The sequence below is a fragment of the Blennius ocellaris genome, assembly GCF_963422515.1.
Source record: "Blennius ocellaris genome assembly, chromosome: 4".
NCBI lineage: Eukaryota > Metazoa > Chordata > Actinopteri > Blenniiformes > Blenniidae > Blennius > Blennius ocellaris.
In genome coordinates, this window is record NC_137653.1 from 12,344,371 (window position 1) to 12,368,237 (window position 23,867).

Sequence of the window (23,867 nt, forward strand, 5' to 3'; positions counted from 1 at the left end):
GTGGACCGCGGCAGGATGAGTCTCTGCAGAGTCCCGAGTCGAGGTGAGGAGGTTTTTATTTCTATATATTTTTGGTTTTTTTTTTTTTTTCACACGGGGAAATGGGAATGTTTTGATCGACACGGTGCGGCTGCGTGTATCCAGAATGATGTTTCCACAGTGACACACACTGAGATTGTGTTTGTCACGCAACCCTCTTCACTCTTCGTCCGCTTGATTTGTTGGTTGGATGCTGCGTGGTTGAATGTTAATTACCCCCCTCCTCCTCCCATCTTCCTCCTCCTCCTCCTCCTCCTCCTCCGTGCTCCAACTCTTTAGAGTTTTGAAAAGTTGGGCGTGTCTTTTTTTTTTTTTTGTATAAAGAGGATGTTGAATTAAATCCACTGCGGCTTCTGTTCCTTTTCTAATAAACTGAGGCAGGAAGCTGTGACCACAGAGAAGTCTCTTTATTGGAGCAGGCCTGAAAGGTGACAGCCAGAGCTTGTTTTTCTACTTCAATGAAAACACAATTCCACGTTTTGTTAAGAATTTCTGCTTTTATTTGAATAATAATCAGTGTTAAAAGTGTCAAAAATCCACCAACAGACCAACAGGGGGCGTCAGAACTCTATAAAGTTATTTCTTTCTGTTCCCACCTGATGCTCAGTGATTGTAAAACAGTTTTTATTCCAAAGGTTTTGCATTAACATCAGAGCGACCGCAAGACATGGGATGGGAAGTATTTAAGAAGCCAATTGAAAGGTGTGTTTGTAAATAAGTAAACAGAGGCTGCTGATTACCGCCACTGGTCCTGTTTATATATATAAAAGGAAATACAGTTAAAAGATGCATGTAATGTCAACACAAATGTAAGAGTACACTCATTGCTTTCACTATGAGGATTTTTCTGCAAATTTCTTTCCGTACGAAAACTAAAGTAACGCTAAGATGGATTTGTTTGTTTGTTTGTTTGTTTGAGAGGGCTGGTGTCAACACAATGACCCCCTTTGTCTGTGACAATTCCAACGCCACACAATAAAGGACACACCCTCCAAGTTTCATTTTCCACAGACTCCTCCTACTATTGTTGCTCCGACCTCAATTTATTTAGTGTAAAAAAATACTTTTTATGCCGGAAAAATAATTAATTCTTGTTGAGATAAAGTTTGTGAGAGTATTTATGTATTTATTTTATAAATACACTCAAAATGTGAAATTTAGTGTGGACTTTTTTCTTTGTATAATAAAAAAAACCATTACTGCACTAGAAGACACTTGCACTAGAAGACACTTGTTAAACTTTGTACTAAACAGATTTCATGACATAAGTTTATCTTTTGGTTCTGAGGGACACATGAAACTGAGGCGATACAGAGCTGCAATGACAAATTGCTTTATAAAGGTTAATTCAAAACAAGACATATGTTGGACACTATGATTTATTTCAACTTTTTAACAGAAAAAAATGTCTTGTAACAGACGAGCTTTTTCAGTGGTTTCAGGGTTTAAATCTTGTGTGAACGATGCAGGCATACAAACGACGTAGAACAAAATGTTGTAAATTTTAATTTTCAGTGCTGTGTTTGGATGTTTGGAACAGCAATATTAGTATATCTAAAGTCAATTTACCTTAAACAATGTGTATTTCCTTACATTTATAACCATGGTTTGAGTGTGTTTTAAATATTTTAATTAAATTTGATTGAACACAATCGCAAATAAAATGGAAAACTAGAATGAAATGCTACTCGTCATTCTTGGGAATGGAATTGAATGTATTTAAAATGTTTCTATAAAGCAGGAACTATTGGTGAGAGGTATTGTTTTTGTTATTGATATTATATTATATTATATTATATTATATTATATTATTCAACACAATTAGCAATACCAGTTACATTTATATGAGTAATGCTGTAGATTTAAGGGACGTCTTTAGTTGTGAAATACCAGGTGTGTGTGGAGGTGAGACGAGGGCTGTGCATTTAAAACCTGCTAATCCTGCTGTCCTCAATCTCTGCTGCCCGGCAGAGGAGGAGGAGCAGCTGAAGCAGGAGGAGTAGCAGGAGGAGGAGGAGGAGGAGGAGGAGGGTGGGGGGCAACAAGGACGGACGCACTCTGCTCCTCCGCCACCAAAACTCTGTAGTCGTCGTCTCCCACCAGCCACAGAACTAACCCCTCAGAGGTCATAGACTTTTTCTCTTGTGTTGTACCACTTGTACCCGGCCGGGGCTTCGGCGGGTGGAGACGCATCACTCCCCCGGGGGTTAATCCTATTTCCCGCGAGGACTTTTAAGTATCTGCCGCGATGAGCACAGCGGAAAACTCCGACAGTGACTCCAACAAGCTGGAGTCTGTGATCCAGGTGAGGCCCAGCGGGACTTTCTCCATCTCCCCCCCGACTGCTTCTGTCGTGCAGTACTGACACTGACACTGTGATGTGACGTTCATCCTGTCATCCTTGCTCCGTGGATGTGTTCCCAAACGCACCGGTGTCACCACTACCCAGTTTATCATCTTGCATTTGTGACCATCTGCATAATTAGCTGTGTTTTTTTTTTTTTAAGCTTGCTGCTATTATTACGTCCCCTGATCTCATATGTCACACATGCATGTTTGTGGGTTTCTTTTGCCCCAGAAGCTGGAAGAGAGTGTGTTGTCTGAGGAAAAGAAGCTGACTGTCCGGGGCCCCTCACCTGATGCCCCCCCTACATGCCTGCCAGCCAGAGTCCGAGAAATCGTCACAAAGAACCTCAACGACAGCGGTGAGTCCCTCCTTGATATCTCATCGGATAACGTTTGAATCCTCTGTTCTGTCAGCTCCGTATTTTTATTATAATTTTTTGCATACATTGTCCCCCTCCGCCACTGTTTTCTCTGGACAGGGGGAGCCATGTCCTCGGTCATGTCCCTGCAGGAGGAGAACCGGGTGCTGCAGGTGGAGCTGGCGAGGCTGGAGGACCTGCTGGCGCACAGCAGAGCCGACCGGGACGAGCTCGCCATCAAGTACGGCGCAATCAGTGAGCGGGTAAGCAAAGACGCCGGGATCGGCAGAAATGGGACTTAAAGAACTGATAGACAAATGGACGTGAGTTGGAATAAAGTCACATTGTCGTCTCTTAAAGGCTCCGGGTGCTTTTGGTTGTGCGGACATAAGTTGGAACACTGTGGCACTTTTTCTTTTCAACATTTTATTGTTTTCGCCCTTTTTCTTTGTGTGAGATTTGCTCGTCTCCCAGGTGATGGGGGGATTGGTATGAGCTGAAGTGGAATGTTGCCATGGCGGCTGTCACCCCGGGTGACTGTAAACAGGGGCTTGAGTGGTTTTGAGAGATGTGGCAGTGGGTGGGTGGGCTGCATAGCTTCCTTTGGGTTGAACATTAATGCGTCCAACAGCCAGACGGCTTCAGAAGACCCTCAATTGATGTTACTTTCCTTATCAAACTCTCATTGAGCGTTACAAAATTCTAACACCTGTGGCTGCAGTGGTTTGCATGTGGGAGTAAATCAGGGGCGAGACACTGAGTACCAAAGGTATTCCCAATGTAAGATGTGCAAACTGCAAGTTAGCTCTTGCTGAAGTGGAGCAAACATGCGAAGTGTGAAGTTTGTTTCCCACTGAACGGTTTCAGGGGCTGTTGATGTGTCGCTTCCTTCTATTTACGATGTGCAACACTGAAGTAGAAAGTAGTCATTAGATGACTTGATTAATTTAGATGTAAAGCGCCGCACCAGGTATTACCGACTGAATGCACGTTTTTACAGAGCATGATGAACGAAAATCACGAATTTCAGTCTGCTTCTTCATGGGCTTTAGACGAGCTTGGGATGGTACCAAAACGAAGGTGGATGATGATCATGGATCGTTGATCTTGATTCAATTCAATTTTATTCATATTGTGCTAAGAAACGACAGTTTCCCAGGGAATTAGAGGGATGGATGGCATGCAGGAACCTTTTCTGTGGTCTGCAGTGGTGATCTGAAAGGGTTCAATGGAGAAGAAAAAAAAAGTTTCACCCTCTGTTCTACAAAGTGTTGTTTGAAGTGACTTCACAATGCCTTTCTCAACAGCACCTGGCACAAACACGTCGCTCGTTTTAAAATCTCTCTTTTGACTCCATTGAGATACCAAAACCTTGAATTGTGCCCAATTATCACTTTTTTTTCTTTCTTTTTTTTACCAGCCTGGGTTTGTGTTGTTAGTCCAACAGTAAAACATGATTTTGAATGTAGTGGAGCTCAATGAAGCAGTTTAGATGTTACCAGGTTTCATTTTTCAGAGCTCCACAACAGCACCGGTGTGTGTACTATTTCTCGCAGTCGATACCAATGAATAATCCAACCATTACTAAATGCAAACATTAACCAAAACTGCTGAAATGCAAATTTATGTTTTGTTTTCAAACTGTATGACAATCGTTCAGGTGTCGCCAATTTAACCCCCATTTGCATGTTTGGTATTTCATCATGTTTGCAAATGCAAAGTTAATATTCACTAAATGCAGGGAAGGTTTTTTTTGTTGTTTTATATTTCACTGCATAAACTCGGAACAAGCCCACTGAAAAAAGTGAAATATGCCACACAGCTTTCCATCAGCAGAAGTGTTCCGAGGAAAGATCAGGCATGTCCGTTAGAAGTTTTTTCCCCCATGACTTTTATTTTGAGATCCAATTTTTAATTGAGCCATTTGGTTTTGTTTTGTTGGGGTTTTTTTTTTTGTAAAGTTCTTTTTGTGATCAAAACACCACATTTTCTGCGTTGATTCTTCTCTTTAAGTGAAACCAAGCGATAAAACAGGCCTCCACCACTTGTCTATTGCTTGATTTCTTTTATTTTGTTGCATTCCACACAATTAAGAAGTCAGAAGACAGACACGGTTGCTTTGAAAATGGACGGATACTTTGTCTGCAGCCACATCACGACAGTACTGTGCACATCTGTGAACGTCTGCATAGAGCATCCTTTTGTGAAAGTAAACCTCCGCCCCCCCCCCCCCCTGCCTCCGACCTTTATTAAAACCACAGCTGGAGCAGGCGCTGCGTTTGGAAACAGGAGACGGGGACCATGACTCATTGGAGTCTCGTTGCCTGGCTCAGCAGAACGTGGATTTACGGCGGCGGCTGGACGAGGAGCAAGCGGCCTACAAGCGTAAACTCACCGCCTACCAGGAGGGGCAGCAGAGGCAGGCGCAGCTTGTGCAGAAGCTGCAGGCCAAGGTTGGTCTGGTTCAGTCCCGTCCCTGCCTGAGACGTGGACACCGCTGCGGACGATAACATCGTCTTCTGCTGCTGCAGGTGCTTCAGTACAAGAAGAGGTGTGGCGATCTGGAGCAGACGCTGCAAGAGAAGACCTCCGAGTTGGAGAAGCACAGTGAGAGTGTAAGGTCAAGTGTATTGATCTTTTAATGAGAAAGTCGCCCAGATTGCCATTTCCGAAGATCTTATTCTCGCGTGCAATGTCTCTTTTAGAGCCACAGTGAAACCTCAAACGGGCGGCACCACGACGAGGCGAGCAGCCACCTGGAGGATGCTTTGATCCGTCTGGAGGAGGAACAGCAGAGGTCAGACCTCAATATGTTGTGTCGGTGCTGCGCTTTTCTACTTCACGTCTATAACATCCACAGTGCGAACCGGGGTGGAGAAAAGCACTAGGGATTTTCCATCTTTCTGATTTCATTCGTCATTCTTGCCATTACTCACATTAATCTGTTCGATCACCATCAGAGATTCATGGCTGTATCCAAATAATGAGGCTTCAAGCAAATGTGATTTTTGTTTTTCATCTTTACACAAAATAATAACAATAATGTTAATAATGGTTAGAATCATAATCCTTTGGGATAAATCAACGTCCAACCTCCACCCCAGAAAGATGGAAGGAGATAGCTGTGTTTGTGTTTATTGTATAAAGTATCATGTATGGTAAATTACAATATATATAAAGTGTTGCCTTTATGTGGTTTTGCAATGACGATATAAAACACGTTTGATGCAACAGGTCCACCCTCATGTCCTCTATCACTTAATATGTGAATGTATGAAAATACAGTCTCCACGGGTTCTGTTATGGCGGCTCCTCGACCTGGTGTATGATGAAAATATTATTATATTTGTTTTAGTAATAAGCTATTTAAAGTCTAAGTGACTGTTTTATGGGAATTTACCATTTTGGCATGTAAAACCAGTTCATAGGATTAGTGCACAATATAATAATCTCCCTTCAATTGGAGATCAGTCGTTAAAAACAAACATGCATGCACACATGCACTGTTGGACTTGTTTGTAATAGTTTGTTTTTTTTACTTGTTCATATTTCTGTGTAGTCAAATATTGTAGTGAATAAATAGCATCATCCTTTTAATGGATAATAGCTGAATTGCATTATTTTTGATGTCCTTATGTGTTTGTGTGTTTTCAGGAGCAGCAGTTTGTCTGCAGTGAACGCGATGCTCAGGGAGCAGTTGGAGCAGGCCGGTCTGGCCAACGAGGCTCTCAGTCAGGACATCCGCCGGCTCACCGTGGACTGGACAAAAGCCAGAGAGGAGCTGGAACAAAAGGAGTCCGACTGGAGGAGAGAGGAGGAGGTGGCGTAGAGGGGGGGGGGATTCATGACAATGTGGATTTTTCTCAATTTGTTCATTTAATTTCATTCTGCCGTTTCCCGTTCAGTCTTTCCACAGCTACTTCAGCAGTGAACACGGCCGCCTCTTGACTCTGTGGCGACAAGTCGTCGGGTTCAGGAGACACGTTTGTGAAATGAAGACAGCCACTGAAAGGTGAAAACTTTTAAAAACTGCGTGTTATGCTTTGTTCGGCATGTCCTTGCTATGCTTGAGCTCATCGTGTCTTTCTTCCCCCTGTCCCTCAAACCTCAGGGACTTGTCGGACATGCGTAACGAGCTCGCCCGGATGTCCCACTCCACTCACGCGTCCTGCGCCGGTCTGTCTGCCGCTCTGCACAGTCGGGAGGGTGGAGCAGCTCTGGCGCTGGAGCGGGAGAAATCTCTCAGGGTCCAGTTGGAGCAGCAGCTGAGAGATCGAGTGACTGAGATGATGAATCTTCAGAGCAGAACAGATACAGAGAGAAGTGAGCTCAACCTCAGGTCAGTGAACTCCAACCACCCTCCCCATGGAGGTACAGAGCAGGTTTTTAATTGCAGCATAATTCATGAAATGGTTTGAGATGGCTGAGGAGCCTGGCCCAAGTAAAACTTCAAAATACGATGACGAATAGCTTTGCTGAGAAAATGCCATCAGTAAGTTAGTTGACTATGAAGAGTAGATCTGCCTTCTATACAGTACAGCTCGCTACAGCTTATAAAACATGAGCTCTGTTTAAAATGTGTAGTTACAAAGCAGACCTCATGGAATGTTTTCTTCTTTGTGTGCACTTTAAGGCTAACGGACGCTTTGCGAGAGACGGAGCGACAAAAGAATCAAATTGAAGAGCGGGACAGAGAAATTGCCACTCTGACGAGGAAGCTGGAGGTGAGACGCCGGTCCTGGAGACGGTGACGCTCACCGTTACTCAACTTCCTCCTCCCACCCGTAACCCTGTGCTTCGTTTCAGGAACAGAGCGACGACGGGACCGACTTGCAGATGGTGAGAACTCACAGTGAGACACTGTTGGACACACTGCGGGACATTGCACAGGTACACACCGCACACACACACACACACACACAAACACACACACAGGACACTTGATTATGAAGAAGGCAGCTTCATTTCCGTGTCCTCTCACAGACCGTTCTGTCAGATGGGGAGTCGTCATCAGAAGCAGACCAGGACAACTCTGGGGCGCCGCTGCTGTCACTGATGATCCGTGACTCCGCCCCTCTCAGAGCCTCCTCTCCTCGGAGGTCGGCCTCCCCCACTCGAGCGTCCTCGCTGCCGCCTCTCCCGGAAGCCGCGCTCTCAGCCCTCCGCTCGGCAGTCGCCAACAAGACGCTCCAGCTGCAGGTGACACGTCGGTTTATGAACTCGCAGTGTGATGAGGAAACACACACACACACACACACACACACACACACACACACACACACACACACACACACACACACACACACACACACACACACACACACACACACACACACACACACACACACACACACACACACACACACAGAGTGATATTTGAAGATAGTTCCATGCAGAGGGAGCAGAACTACAAATAGGGGTATGATGGGAGCAGCTGAATAATTGCTTAATAAATGAAGGTTTACCAGTGGAGGAGCTTACAGTACTTTAATGGGCCAAATTGTTAAATTGTTTTATATTTGTGGGGTTTTTCTTTAATTCTTTGAGACCCAAACTCCAAAAAGATAATCTTCGGGCTTTTTGTGATACATATGACTTCTTGCTATATATTATTTTACTTAATGAATTTACTTTATGCTGATTTATGGTGAATATTTAAAATAGACACGTTTATATATTAACATTTGCTTTGCTTATTACCTTAAAGTGATGCAGCATTGTTTGGGCAAATTCTGAAGAAAGTACAGTCAGATACTGTCATGGCAGCTCCACAAAGAAATAATATTATTGTAACCATTGTTATTTATTTATATTACAATTATAAGAAAGAGAAGTAAAAAAATGTGTCACTTAAAGTTTGGGTGTTGTTTTATATTTTCTTCATCTTATATAATAAAGAAGTAGAAAAAAAGCAAATGTAACTCGCCGGTTCTGTTTGAACATCATGACAGCTGAGATAGACGATGACGACAACAAACAAACACGCGAAACACTTTAACATTGTTCACTGGAAGTAAAACTAACGATGGTTATATGTTTGCGGAACTTAAATGTTTGTGCTACATAAAAAATTAACTATTCACCTTTTTCTTGGAAAATGATAAAATTTCAACTTCCCTATGAGGATAAATTACGTTTATTAAAACCACACAGGCCATTTTAAATTTATAACTCAAAGAGACTCTTCCGACTCATCTCCTTCATGTTTTGCAGGAGGTCCGAGGTCGTCTGCTCTGTGCTCAGACGTCGGTGCAACAGTTACGAAAGCAGCTCTCAGAGTCTGATTTGGCCAAAAAAGACTTTGAACAGCGAAACCAAGCGCTGCAGCGGGAGAGGGACTCGGCTCAGAGAGAGAGGGAGGCCCTCCAGAAGGAGAAGGAGCGTCTGAAGCAGGAGAGAGACGCACTGACCAGGTCCACTGACGGTCCCATCAACTCATTTGCAGTGTCCTTCTGACCGTCAGACCCTGGCTTGTAATGAACTCCTTTGTGTGTCTGCTTACACCCTGAACGACGCAGTGAGAAGGCGAATCTGGAGAAGACGGTTCAGACTTCACGGAGCAGCTGTCAGATCCTGCAGATGGACTGTGAGAAGCTCCAGCTGACCGTGTCCTCCCTGCAGCGAGACCGAGACCACGAGAGGGAGGAGAAGGGGGCCGTCATTCAGGAGAGAGACCGGGCAAAGGCGGAGGCTCAGAGGATGTAAGCAGGGCTAATCGATGGTGATTAATTTAATGTGATGCCAATGCTAATCCGCCAAAGGAAGAGAAGCCCCAATGCGCAGCACACACACACTCACATGAAGCTATTAGAAAGATTCCAGGACACGGCGCACCATATTCACATTCGTTTATGTTGTGCTACAAAGGTGTGGTCAGACCAGCAATCCAGTATGCTTCAGGCAGAGTGTGAGAAAAATAGTCTGTCAGTCATATCGTTTATTAATTTTTTTTAATAAACAGGATTGGGCAATAGATATGATAACAGTCGATTGCCATTTGTTGTGAAGATTTTTGATGGTTCCACTTCCCAGGGATGCCTCAGAAAAACACCACCCTGCTCCTAGATTACTGCCGGTATTGAACAGCTTATATTCTGCTGAGTGTGACGACGACACGTCCCTCAGATTCAAGTGTGTTGGACCAGGAAGACATTGACAGAGGACTGAAAGCCCCAGCTTTACAGTGTGTTTATGTGGCCCTGCATTAGCAATGATGAGTATATCTGACTTCTTCTTAAACACTTTTGAACCAAAACGTTCTCATGAAAACCTTCTTGACTCTATTCTAAATGTACGAAATGCGTTGAAGAAGTAGAATGAAGCTTGTTCCACTGTGAACACACACTGCATTTCACCCAGACTGTCCTCATTAAGTCCATGCCCTGGATGTGACAATGAGCTTAACACACACACACTCACACACACACTGTCTGCTTGATGTACAGTAAGCTTTGCATCATCTTCATCCAGACACAAGCAGTGGGATCATGGCGAGAGTCGAGCCTCGGCTCTGCGTGGAGAGTTGTCGTCAGTGAAGGAGACCCACCAGCAGGGGGAAGTTGAGAGGCAGCTGCTGGAGAGAGAGAAGGCCCAGCTGTCTGAAGCACTTGCTCGGGTGAGGAAAAAAGTCGACTTGTGCTCCGTTGGAACGTCTGCACATTTATCACGTGCACCTTGTCATGCCGTGCGTGTCCGTCGCCTCTCCTCCAGGCTGAGAGCAGCAACACAGAGCTGTCCCTGCTGCTCAACAAGCTCCAGTCGGAGGATGCAGCTCTCAGAGACACCCTGGCAAAGGTGGGCGGCATGAATGAGAGCCTGGCCCAGGATAAAGTCGACCTGAACTCCTACATCTTTCAGGTGAGAAGAGATTAGGAGAGGTGAAAGACTATAACAATCTGGAAATCAACTGTATCAACCCTCCACATCTCTGACACCTTTTCAAGAATTTTCATTGACAGGTCACATCTGAGATGGAAATATAATATTGAAAAAGTAAACTATGGTAGAAAGCACTTCTTATTCATTTCAAATACAAATTTTAGAACTGACTTTATTGTAAGTTTAATGGGAAATGTATTCAAATTAATGCAAAACCATCAGTGTAAGCGTCCCAGTAAGAATTATCATCGGAATTAAAAGAAAACAAAAAACAGAAATAATTAAATTCCTGCTTATTTATAAGGATCATATTATGTTTGGATTGACAGCAAATAAGTGCCCAAACGAACTTTCAGATTAAATAATGTGATATTGGTAATCATTGATGGCATACGTTTCTTTCAAATAAAATATCCAGAATCTGTATTTGACCTTCAGCAGCAGATTTGTGGTTTGTAAAGATCCTCTTGTTTCCAAAACCTTGAATATGAACTTTCCTTCCTGTGTGTGTCGGTCAGCTGGAGGAGGAGAGGGCTCTCCTGCAGGCTCAGAAGCGCGAGGCAGAGCAGGAAAAGCTGACCATCAGAGACGAGCTGGTCCGGCTGGAGCAGCACAGACTGGAGCAGGAGTCGTCCCGCATCGTGCTGCAGCAGTCGCTGCACGACACCGAGCTGAGCCGGCTGGGGATGGAGGCGGAGCTCCCGAGTCTCAGGGCCGAGAGGCTAAAGCTGCAGGAGAAAGTCACTCAGGTTGACCACAGATTGATCGACATTACAAATATTCCTCAAAAAAGTGCTTGTGACAGATGAATCTCTCTTGTTTACAATCACAATCACAACTCATCTCTCTCTGTTTGCAGCTCTGTGCGGAAGTGACCTCTCTGGGTTCAGAGTTGAGTCTCATCAGAGGAGAGGGCCAGAGGAATGAGGTGGCCTTAGAGGAGGCCGGTCGCAGTCGTGCCGAACTGGCTCGAGATAAAGCAGCTCTGGTGGTCCAGCTGACGGCGTCGGAGAGAGAAAACACCATGCTGTCAGAGGAGCTGGCTGCTTTCAGGTTAGACTTTTGCTTCTTTATTTATTTTTTTTAAATCAATTTTTTTATTGTATTTTTGCAATACAGCCTCTGATCCAGGACTCAAAGACCCTGATGTTATTGGTTCCTCTGAAAGTGTTTCTTCAGTTCTTGTAGTGCAGAGTGGAAGAAATACCCTGATATCAAATGACGAAATGTGTGTTATAAAGGAAACTGCAAGTAAATACAAGAACTTGACTTCATTTTTTGCACTTGATTTTGCATCTATCAGGGGTTAACGGGACAGAAATGTGAAACACGTTAAATGGTATGGGGTCGAAACATCTTTACTATTTTCTTTAAAAAGACATGTTATTGTGATAATAATGAAAGTTTATTTCTATTTTCTAACAACAATTTGCACAGTACATAGTCTTCTATTTAATAATGAATCGCCTCCTGTGGGGGGAAAAAAAAAAAGACTTCACTCCTGTCTTTAATTCTGTGTTGCATTTAAAATTTGTGTCTTATTTGATATGTGTGTGATTTGCGTTTTATAACCTGCAGGTCAGAGCGGGAATCCCTGGAAACCAGCCTGTTCGATGTGCAGCAGCAGCTTGTGCAGGTGGAGTCCCGCAGAGAGCAGCTGGAAACGGAGAACCAGAGCCTTCGCGTTCGATGTGAGACCGCTGCAGGTGAGAGAAAACGCAGAGCGCATGGGAATGCGGCAGAAGGAGCTCTAATAGGAGACAGCGCGGACTCCGTGTTGTGGCAACAATGAGAACCGAATGGTTGAGTTTGTTTGTTCTGTTTTTGCCGTGCAGCTGAGCTGAGGCGTGCACGCTCAGATGGGGAGAATGTGTCGGCCCAGGCTGAGAGGGACAAACAGGCGCTGACTCAGGCTCTAAATGCTGCACAGCTGGAGGCCCAGCAGGCCTTGCGCAAGGCCACCGCCGAGCACCGGGAGGAGCTGGACAGGCTGGTTTCAGAAAAGGTGAGCGAGTTCAGAGGTTTGCTGTTTATATACACGTACGCACACGCACACACACAAATTAGCATATTTATTTACTCATGGAAACGATTGTGTTGACACAGATGAGCTTGCATTCACCCGTTTGTGCTTCTTTTGTTTGACAGGAAGTCGTGCGGCACAGCCTGCTGATGGAACACGAGGGTGAGTTGAGGAAGCTCCGGCAGGAGATGGAGGATCAATTCCAGAGAACGAAGAGGGAGCGGGAGGAGCTGCAGGACGAGCTGAGGAGTCTGCAGCGGGACAGAGATCAGTGTCTGCTGCATGCCGAAACGGAGAAACAACAGGTCTGCTCCGACTCCGACACTGGGAAACATTTTAGGAAATTGCTGACGAAGCAGTTCCTACTTTCGTATCAAATAATGCAGCTGATGTGAATCGAAGACTTTTGTCATCTGCAGTTTCGACACCAGTTTGCCTCTCCCTTCATGCTGACAAGATGTATTCTCGTTCCTTAGGCTCTGTCGCTGAAGGAGGCAGAGAAAACAGTTCTGTCTGACAGGTTGTCCAGTCTGCAGGCGGAGCTGTCGGCCGCGACCCTGGAGGCCGAGCGAATGTTCAGGGAAGTGGTTCATTACAAAGAGCAGGAGCAGGTGACTGGGGACCGCCGGGAGACATCACACTGTGACCCAAATTCATCTTTTGTTGTTCACGTACGTGCACAAAGGGCTGAACGGAAACATTTTCTCTTTTCAGATAAGAGTTGGTGCTCTGGCAAGTGAGCTGCTGGAGCTTCGCTCGCAGCAGGAAGATGCTGCCTCTGCTCGCGACAGGGACCTCCACAGTCTGCGAGAGACTTGTACTGATCTGCAGTCGCGCACTGATGTGGCGCTTAAAGAGGTAACGGACCCAGGACAAGAGACCATGTGGAAGTAATGCATTAAAACTGGAACTTGGAAGAACCTGTTACATTATCATTATAGTTAAAAGCTGTAAAAAAAAAAAAAAAATTCTGTAATATTATTCAGTTGTGGCACATGTATCATGAGATATAATCATCCATCATTCATCCCCAACTTATACAGTTGAGGATCAAACTAAGCATGTTTGGTGGGTGAAATGAAGATATTGGCCATATTTTTAACTGAAATTGATTCGAAACAAGCGTGTGTTTCGCTGTGCAGCTGGAGCAGTGCAGACTGTCTCTCTCGGCGGCCGAGGAGTGTCGAGACCAACTGAAGCGGAACGTGCTGGAGGCTGAGCGCTGCCTGAGCCAAAGTCAGGACTCTGCAGAAAAGTGCAGAAGGGAGGCGGCGGAGCTGCGGCGCAACTTCTCCGACGTCTCCAAGGAGAGAGACGCTCTGAGCCAATCAAACACTCACCTGAGAGAAAGTCTGCGTGGTGCAGACTCGGAGAGGATCAGGTAAACATGCGAACAGGAACGAAACGCGTGGCGGTTCAGTCGCCCTAATATATCAACACGAACGTACTTTTGCACGTTACTGTTAAACTTCCCTTTGTTGTTATTTATTGTGTTCAACACTTGGGAGTCACTCAGAGCCCGTTCCTTGGCATCGTGTGTTGGGTTTGTCAGTGTGAAACGACAGTGTGAGGAGAAGGAGCAGAGGCTCGCCGTGCTGGAGGAGACGTTCTCGTCCACTCAGAAGGAAGTGACGGAGCTGCGAAGCTGCCTGAGGGAGGTGGAGAGGTCACGGCTGGAAGCCCGGCGAGAGCTGCAGGAGCTCCGCAGACAGGTCAGACATATTTTCTGTCACAAATCTGTTTCAGTCTGTGAAATAGAAATCTGTCTCGGGATTTGAAGATTGTCTTGGTGGTGATGGTAGTGTGTGTGGCTTTTTCTCTGTCTTTAGTTGAAGGTTGTTGAAGGAGAGAAGGAGCAGAGAGGGAGGGAGGTGGCCGAGCTGCAGACTCGTCTGTCACTGGAGGAGCAAAGAGAGGAGGAGAAGGGCAGAGATGCTTTTACCCTCAAACAGAAGTTAATTGAAGCTGAAACAGTCCGAGACTCTCTCAAGAAGGAGGTGAGGACGGAGTGAAGTGAAGAGATTCGCCGCTCCTGGTTCGAATGCGATTGTCTTCGGAGTGTGACGTCTTTGTCTCGCCGTAGCTCTGCGTGACTCAGAAGCGTCTGCTGGAGTCGGAGTCTGGCTGGCGAAGCTGCGAGAGGGAGCTGATGGCTCAGCTGCAGGACGCTCGCGGCTGCGAGAAGAAGCTCCAGGACGAAGCCAAGAACGTTTCCCTGCGCGCCCAGGCGGCCCAGGACACGGCTGCCCAGTCCAGCCTGCAGCTGAGCGAGGCGCAGGGGCGTCTGGCTGCCACCGAGGCCGAACTGGCCCGGGCTGAGGTCGGGAGGAGGGAGCTGGAGTTTCGCCTGAGCAGCCTGCAGTCGGCTCTGACCAGGACGCTGGGTATCGGGGCGAGCGGCAGAGGAGGCCGAGGCAGGAGCCCCGGCGGGAGCTCCACGTCTCCCGGCACGATGTCTCGCCACCACAGCGTCTCGCCACTGCGGTCCTCGCTGTCGCCTCCAAAAGGTACGAGTGATTTGTAAATATCATCTCTTTTGATGTGATGAATGTTGTTTTTGTGAAGTTATGATCAAGACCTCAAGAATTCTTCCTAGTAAACAGGCTCATCGGCAATTGTTTGTGTCCACATCACACAGTCAATGTATGATTATAAATCCTCCAGAGGTCAGTTTGAAAATGACCAGACAGAAAGTGTAGTCACTTCCACCTCGTGCCAGGAAAAAGTGACTATGACAAACTATGAGGCTGCTTTGTCAAACAAACATTTTTTTTAAAGACCATCTATCTCTGTTTTCATCCCCAGTCCCTCTTGAGAACACTGAAATAATGCTTCTGTTCTCTTCTTTGGTGTACTCTCTCCGGGTTTACTCTATTACGGAAACTCTTTGTCGTATCGATTGCAGAATTTCGAGTCGGCACCCCCGAAAACACCTCAGGCTCAGGAGCCGCTTCTCCTGAGAGAGGAGACACACCTCTGGCCCTTCCTCAGGTCGAACTGGACCCCGAGACCCTTCGAGGGAGCCTCCGAGACTTTCTGCAGGAGCTGCGTGACGCACACAGGGAGCGGGTGAGAGAGGTCAAACTCGAAAAGACATATTCGCGGTAATCCAAGGATAATCTTTTTGTTTGTTTGGCTCAAGTCTGTTGTTTATTGCTGATTTTAAAGGATGACGTGCGGTGCCAGCTGGGGACGCTGCAACGAGAGCTGGAGGAGCTGAAGGGCGAACGAGACTCGGCGCAGAGTCGTCTCGCTCAGCTGCAGAACACCTTACAGGATTACCATGAAGGTCAGCGTAGTGCAAGCTTTGCTCGATGCTGCTGAATTGCTTTAATTGCAGAAGGGAGATCAAATCTGTTTCCCTACAGTGCCATAAGCTTCTTCACCCCCCCCCAAAAATGGAAAAAAAACTAATTAAAAAACAATGTATATAAGAAATGATTGTCACCTGCGATTTTTGCCATTATCACAGTCACTGATAGAGGCGCTTTTACTGCATATAGCTCCTTAAATGTATTACGAATCTAGTTGTTTACCAAAGCTCACTCGAAAACTGCAGCCTGTGTCGTTGTGCTGTGTGTGATTGTAGGAAAGCGTGGACTGGACGAGCGTCTGACCACCACCCAGATTCTGCTTCAGCAGCAGGAGGAGGTTGCGAGGAGAGGAGACCGAGAGAGGCGAGCGCTCAGTGACAGGGTGAAGGAGCTGGAGCGAACGCTGCTGGCCTCAGAGTCAGAAAAGAAGCACACGCAGGTATTGCACACGTTTTGAGTTGCTGTAGAGAAACGGCGTGTCGCTCGTTATCGTCGTCCGACGGCGGCGACCGCTGAGCTGCCGCGGTCGCCATATGGTAGCACTCAATAGTCGAGCTGCGTGTGTCAGGGAACATAATAACAACAGATGCTACACACTCGCGCCCTGTCAGGTCTCAGTGTGGTTGTTTTCAATGGTAGCACCCTTCACAAGGATCCGCACTGCAGGAGGAGTCGACACTCAAGCAAACTGAGGCTGTTTAAAAAAAAAAAAAAAACACTGCAGAAAACACAGTAGAGATTTGAGAAGAGACCAGTGAATTTCTCATTTGTATTCAGGTGGGCACCACCCATGTTTTTATGTATTTGAATATACATAGTCTCCAGTAGTAATGTGGCCTCCATCTCTCTCGCACTGCTGCAGGATCAGTTGAACAAGCAGCGTGCCGCCGAGATGCGTCTGGAGGCGGAGCGGAGGCGTCTGCGGGAGGCGCTGGAGGCAGCTGAAGCTCGGGCCACCAGGGTGGAGCTGGGCAGGCGCAGCCTGGAGGGGGAGCTGCAGAGGCTCAAACTGAGTCTGGGAGACCGGGAGGCTGAGAGCCACGCTTCCCAGGAACGCCATGACTCTCTACACAAGCAGGTCAGACCAGCAGAAACTCACTCAGTCATTCATTCATTCACAACGTCCATCCAGTAATTGTAGTGAATCTGAGCACAGATACCTTTCTACTCCCCACTTCCTGTTATGTTATGTGTTGCTGATTGAGAGTAATAGTGAAAGGATGAAAGCAGCTGATCAGTACTGAAGCTGCAGGTTTACAGAAGTTGACAGATTAAGTGACATCAATAATGGCAGAAAGCCAAGACTTCCTGTTTTTGTTTAACAAAGAAAATTCTGTTTTACATGGAATCCAGAGTGTTTTATCTGAAGTCCAGCTAGTTTATTACCAGTTTTTTGGGTTTTTTTCTATTTTCAAAATATTTCTGTTTGTGGCTCAAAACAATGATATAGGTTAAATTTGGAGTGGTGTAATTGTTAATTATTCAATAGAGACACACAGTTTTACAAAAACAGTAGTTATATATGTTATCATGTGCTTAGATTTATGTAAATATTAATATAACCTAAAAACTTTGTACTAATTATTTCACTACAAAATACAGCAAACGATTCGGTTCCTTTCAATAGTGGCGACTCAGAGACGACTCGTTTAAACCCGGGTCCCATTCAGTGACTGACCACTTTTTACCTCAGTGCGTTATCTTGGTTGTTTTTGCTCTCTGGTGAATTGAAACCATCATTTCTTCACACTGCAGGTTGCAGATGGAGAATCTCGTGTGTCTCTGATGCACAGAGAGGTGGAGAGGCTGAACCAGACTCTGGTTAAAGCCCAGGAAACTGAGTCTCTGCTGCGAGAGAAGACCACGTCTCTCCACCAGGCGCTCCAGGAGGCGGCAGCCACGCACAGCAACACACAGAGTCGTCTGGTTGCCCTGCAGAAGACACTGGGTTCGGTCGAACAGGACAAGCGGCTCCTGCAGGTGAGCGAGTCGGGGAGGTGCAACGTGGAGCTGGAAGATAAAGTGGACGTGACGGTTACTCTGTCTTCGTTAGGATCGACTGGATGAGACGCGGGCCTCACTGGCTGAAGCAAAGAGAAACGTGGCCACTCTCACTGACGGCGTGCAGAGTCTGCAGAGTGAGCTGAACCAGAGCGAGCTGCGGCGAGAAGAGCTGGAGCTCGAGCTCAGCAATGCCCAGGAGGTTAGAGGAATGAGCACATCAACACCTAAACCATGTGACGACAAGACAGTATCCCAGACGATTCTATAGTTTAACTCTGCAGACAAATACAGACCCCTTGTGCTTGACCTCAGGCGCTGCGTCAGCGCTCAGCCGGGCTGCTGGAGGCTCAGCGTGGCGTCCAGACCGCCCAGACCGAACGGGCGGCTCTGGAGGAACGACTCCGGGCGCTGCAGAGAGCAGTCGCCATGCTGGAGACAGAGAAAAGAGATGCGGAGCGACAGGCTGTCAGGCTGGAGAAAGACAAGAACGCACTGAGAAACACACTGGATAAGGTCGGTTCAACAAAAAAAAAATGTATTTAAGAAATCTAAAGACTTGGAAATAAACTGCAAAAAAAAAAAAAAAAAAGGTACCGCAATGCTTTCACAGTACGAAAATCATTTGAATTTATCAATCAACAGAATGTAAAATGAGTGAACGGAAGGAAAGTCACTATTAGTTGACTGCCTTACAAGCAGCATTTGATCTGTGCAGGGAGGTTTAGGACACATTGCATCTCTGCTTTGTTTAGTTTCAGCTTTCTCAAAGTTTAGAATTCATTATTTAGGATTTGCAGCAATGTAAGTATGTGTATACATAGCAGGAATGTCAAACATACAGCCTGCAGGCCAAAACCGGCCCATCACTGGGCCACTCCAACAGCCACACTGTTAGGGTAGATTTCTGAAAAAACTTGAACTGACGGCTTTTAAAAACAATAGAGTGAAGAAAGACATAGCAACGGATAGGATTTTGCATATTTGTGTAGATTTGGCGTGATAAAGGAGATGACATAAGTATCAAATGAAGAACAACGATTTTTTTCTTTTCTTTTATGGACAGACAGTTTAAAAAACAGCATATTGTTGGAATCACACTTGCAATAAACACAGCTTTTTCAGGTTCTGTTAAAATATTTTTAATTATATATGATTTCCCACCCAGTACTTGTACCCTTGCACTAAAACAAATAGAAACATTATATCCAGCATACATGGATCATATGTAGAAGCGGCTTTATATGAGCGATGTTGAAATGTTGGTTGTTTCTCTCATCACGTCTTTGTTCAGGTGGAGCGTCAAAAGCTGAAGTCTGAGGAAGGCAGTATGCGTCTGTCCGCAGAGAAAAACCGCCTGGATCGAACTCTGGGCACTGCCGAGCAGGAGCTGCAGGAAGCCCAGCAGCAGATCGTGATCCTGCAGGTGATCTGAGCCACACTCACTGCTCCCCCGTGAACGACAGCCGACCGATCGCCACATTTAACGCCAAATCACCCTCAACGCCGCCGCCGGACGTGATGAAAGCAGTCACATTTTTACTCAATTCCCAATATAACTTCTTTCCTTAAGTAAACGTTCGTGTTCTGAAAGAAATCTACTTGAATTCAGCAACCAAAGTACAGATATTTTACTTCTTGCCTCATCTGCCTGCTCAAGAGATGGTTTATTTTAGCTGTTGCTTCACACGTCAGCTGGAAGTGAAAGTCTGAGGTGAACAGACTGAAGACATGTAAAAACTTCAGGTTAATTGCCATTTGGTTCGGTTACAGTCTAATCTAACCTAATCAACACAACGTTCAGGCCACAAAATGAAAAAGATTCTGATTTTTTTTTTACTCTTTAGAGCCATATTGCTGAACAAGAAACACTTTGTTTTTCTTTTTTCTTTTTTAACCACAGACGAGCTATAAATGAGCAAATAAATAAAGCTGCAGTGGGTTTTTAGGAGAATTAAACAACAGTCATTAAAGTTGTTTATTTCAGACCGGTTTCACATCTTAGGCCACTTTTCATTTCATTTTTTTCAAAGATTTTCCCAGACTATGTAGGGCTTGTGGCCAAAAAAGCTGAAATTAGGAACTTCCGAGGCTGCATGTGTTACTGTTTTGACATTTGTTTCTCATGTTGTTGTTCTTCAACTGAGCTACGATGATCCGCTCTATTGTGAAATTTGTCACTGCGCCGCCCGTCCCTTCGCCTCTCGCTCATGTTTGTTGCATGTGTGTCTCCTCTCCAGACTCAGTTGACTGAGATGGAGCAGTCTCACGGTCTGTGCGAGAGTTTTATGAGGCAGCGCGATGAAGCCCAGCGAGATGCGGAGAGGATGAAGAGCAGCTTCAGAGAGGTGGAGCGGACGTTGGGCACCAGAGAGCGAGCCCACCGGCACAGAGTCAAGGGGCTGGAGGAGCAGGTCGGCACACGTCACACTGTCGAATCACACTTTTTCTACATTGATTCTCTCAGTCTTTGGTGCTGCGCAGTTTGTGGTAGCCTGTGGAGAGTGTACTCCCCTTAAGCGTCCATGCATTAGATAACATTGTATAGAAGATGAATTAAAGTCGTTCATTTCTGGGTCTCTGTCGTGACATATTTGCTTATTTTACTAAGACAGTGTGACCTACAGGAAAACATTTCTTTCTTTGGAATCTTGCATCCTGCAGACTGGATTTGTCTCGCGAGCGGTGTCAGTCTGCTGGTTATATATTCTATAACCTCGATCTGAAACATGTTCACATGTGCACATTTACATGGCTGCACAGCTGCATTTATAAGAAGGCAGCAGGATTTGGTGGTTTAGGCCTTACAGTACTTAAAAAAGCAACATATTTGTTGTAGCAGCTGCTCCGCTCAGTGCTTTAGGGAGAATATGGCTTTCGTTTACCAAACTTTTTCAGCTGCTGAGATTTAGCCTTTTTTCTTTTGCTGTTTTGGGTTTGTTTTTTCTTTCCATGTCAAAATTTTCCATTTCCAACAAAGTAACGGAATGTTTATAGTCGGACAAAAATGTCGTCAAGCAATTTGCTATATTCTGCTACATCTATGAAAGTCTTCCATGTTGAGAAACGGCTTTTATTCATCGTTTCACAGTTATATGCATGAAATACGATGGTCTAGAGGTGTAAACCTAAAGCGGCTCGTCGAGAAAATGGTTTAGGATGATCTGAGCCAGCCCCCAATAGAACTCTAATTAAAAACAAAAGCTAGTAGAATAGTGTTAGAACTGAAGCTTTTTCATTTGAATAGATAGCTTTCAGTCGCACTCTGACTGCATGAAAGATGACACTAAGGAACCACAATCGTCATCTGGAGCTCACAAAACGCGTCCAAGCTGCCATTAACTTTAAATACAGCAAAACTTGAGTCAGACTGTTTTCTACATTTTGACGTCCATTAACAAAAGACTCACTCTGTGATGTTAGAACATCCGCTTCCTGCCGAGCTCTCACTCAGCCAAGAATGTAGATCCAAATCTGAATTGACATGATTGTTTGTGACATGTTGCCATCATTGTTGCAGGTCTCCACCCTGAAGGAGCAGCTCCAGCAGGAGATTAAACGACGGCAGCCGTCTCTTCCGTCCTCTTTGCTGTCGACGGGGAACTGAGGAGCACCGGCACGCCGCTCTCTCACCCGGGGCAACGCTGCTCATTATGAATGTTTATTAACAACTCTAACTCCCAGAAATGTACTTGTTCTCTAACTGTACTGTTTAAAATCTGTCTGTTTTGTGACACTGAACACTATTGTTATCCTACAGGCATTTCTTTTTTTTCTTTTTTTTTTGACCTGGTGAATTGTTTAACTTAGATGAGGTCCAAAGAGATGTAGAGATGTGATTCAGTGCTGTGTTAAAAAAGTCCTGCAGTCGACAGATTACGGGAAGCCATCTGCACTCAATCTTTGCTCAACATTGTCCATAAACTTCGTGCTTCTTTTCAATACGAAGCCCCACAAAAAAAAAAAAAAAACCCTGTAGGATTCTCCTGCAGACCGCCGAGACTGAGGAGAGGGATGAAAACCTGCCAGCTTTATGGTTCGGCCAAGATTCCTCCACATTCAAATGAAAAGCTGAGAACAGGATTTCTGAGCATAATGAAGGAACTGCACTGTATTTTGTCTCAGGCACAGATTTGACTGATTAAGTGACATGAAGAGAGTATTTTATGAGTATTTGCGAGGATATTAACCGCAGTTTGACTATAAACCTACAGTGTTTTTATTAGTATATTGTTTTACCAGATGACTCTACTTTTTGCTTATTGTGTACTTCTTGACAGACGGGTGAATTATAATGTGGATAATGTATATTGGAACCACATGTTTGCAGGAGAATAAACTGGCTGTGCAGCATAACTCATGTTTGTTCACAAACAGCTTTCAGCACACTGAGCTGCAGTCTCTTCTTTCGTTTACTGCTGTCACACAACCGGGCTCTGCAGTCGTGACAAAAAATGGACTCACGCACACATTATTTATGCAAATGAAGTTAACACTAGAGAAAACGGGATAGCCTAATCGAAAATGAAATCAACAATGACGTGTCCGTCAGTGGAAGTCGCTGCACGAAAGATGACATGTGAGTGAAGTGTGATGCAGCCAAATGGCTGCAACTCATTTTGAACAAACTGGAACAGCTAAAGTAAGTGAGCAAATACGACGGAACAAAACTATGACAAAGTGACATTATTCAAATCAGACAGACATCTGTGTGTCCTACAACTCAATGTTTCTTGTCGGTTCAAAACAATGCTTGAACAAATGCTAATGTAGACAATAAAGTACCAATTAACCCATTAAAAAAAAAAAAAAACACTGATTATGTTAACATGATGAATAGAGAGTACTCAAAGCAAACATTCAGTCACATCGTGCATTAATCAACCCTAGAAACTGTCACAGCGCAGGTTCTTGTGTGTCTCCTCAAACGACATCGAGGCCACACTCAAACAAAAAGAGGGCCTTCGAGCCAGATGACAAGGAGGAGGTGAGGAAATTACAAGAGGAGCTGAAGATAAAGATCAGAGAGGCTGGGGAGAACTATAGCAGGAGGGTGGAGAGGAAGGTGGATGGATTTGTGGACGGGCCTAATGCACTCAATCGTCACAGCTTCAAAGCTTCACACCCTCTTGTGAGGGAATCACATCTCCCCCAGACCCACCAGCGACTGTATTCACATTACCTGCACACGCCCCCAGCTCAGTACTCCCCATGATCCATTCTATTCTGTTCTATTCTATTCTACGCTCATCATTCTGAAGTTGTAATCAGTAGAAACTGGCAGTAGTGCGCATGACATCAGCGGCAGTGTGATGCCGTTTTGACTTGATTGCCAAAACGCTGAACTTTTAGATTTCATTTCAGATTCATCATTTCCCCTATTCAGTTGAATATCATGTCTATAATCAGCCTGATTGAGGCTGATTTGGCCAAGAGGTTGATTGGTTCAAATCCCACTGCTGGTGGGTCACCACTGAGCAAGACCCTCGGCCCCCAGCTGCTCAGCTGGTGCCAAATCAAACATGTGAATGCGTGATCTGTTGTGGAGGCAGGGAGCAGGCAAAAATGGACATTCTGTTGATTAAATGCCAGAAATCAGGAAAGACAAATAAATCTGAATGTCATGAAGGTTGTCCCCCATTCCTCATTGCTTAAAGTTTAATTCCCCTGTTTGCCCCCATTTGTGTCGGTGACCTTGAGCAAAACAGCCAACACCAGGTTTTTTTTCCCCAACAGCATCTTGTTTTGGCAGCAGTCACATTGTTGTATTGAAAATGAATGAATGTGACAGGTCATGTAAAGCATGTTGAGATTATTGAAATGGTACATTTCGGCTTTTTAAGTTAAGGAGAGTCAAAAATAACAACGATTGGAAGCACAAGATCATGGAGAAGTTAAAGTCTTATT

At 45.2% G+C, this 23,867-nt stretch overlaps 1 protein-coding gene across 1 annotated transcript; it reads left to right on the top strand.

Moving 5' to 3' along the window:
* Positions 1–22,306, top strand: crocc (ciliary rootlet coiled-coil, rootletin). The gene is made up of 37 exons (XM_080495555.1): positions 1–43; positions 2,618–2,744; positions 2,865–3,007; positions 5,006–5,197; positions 5,276–5,359; positions 5,450–5,541; positions 6,399–6,564; positions 6,650–6,756; positions 6,856–7,083; positions 7,378–7,468; positions 7,551–7,634; positions 7,728–7,943; positions 8,958–9,157; positions 9,263–9,445; positions 10,215–10,359; positions 10,455–10,601; positions 11,141–11,371; positions 11,482–11,675; positions 12,201–12,328; positions 12,458–12,627; positions 12,771–12,950; positions 13,122–13,256; positions 13,360–13,503; positions 13,788–14,026; positions 14,198–14,357; positions 14,475–14,642; positions 14,729–15,152; positions 15,551–15,714; positions 15,814–15,934; positions 16,235–16,398; positions 16,822–17,037; positions 17,715–17,939; positions 18,013–18,162; positions 18,276–18,476; positions 19,255–19,386; positions 20,201–20,374; positions 21,481–22,306. The coding sequence occupies exons 3-37, from the start codon at positions 2,873–2,875 to the stop codon at positions 21,565–21,567; spliced, it is 5,877 nt and encodes a 1,958-aa protein (XP_080351681.1). The 5' UTR covers positions 1–43; positions 2,618–2,744; positions 2,865–2,872; the 3' UTR covers positions 21,568–22,306.
* The last annotated feature ends 1,561 nt before the right edge of the window (positions 22,307–23,867 follow it).

What these genes read in the sequence shown, in the direction of transcription:
- crocc (XM_080495555.1), top strand. Translation starts at nt 2,873, where the DNA reads ATGTCCTCGGTCATGTCCCTGCAGGAGGAGAACCGGGTGCTGCAGGTG. An exon ending in CACTGCGGGACATTGCACAG is followed by an intron (nt 7,635 to 7,727) that starts GTACACACCGCA and finishes GTCCTCTCACAG; the next exon opens with ACCGTTCTGTCAGATGGGGA. An exon ending in CTTACAGGATTACCATGAAG is followed by an intron (nt 15,935 to 16,234) that starts GTCAGCGTAGTG and finishes GTGTGATTGTAG; the next exon opens with GAAAGCGTGGACTGGACGAG.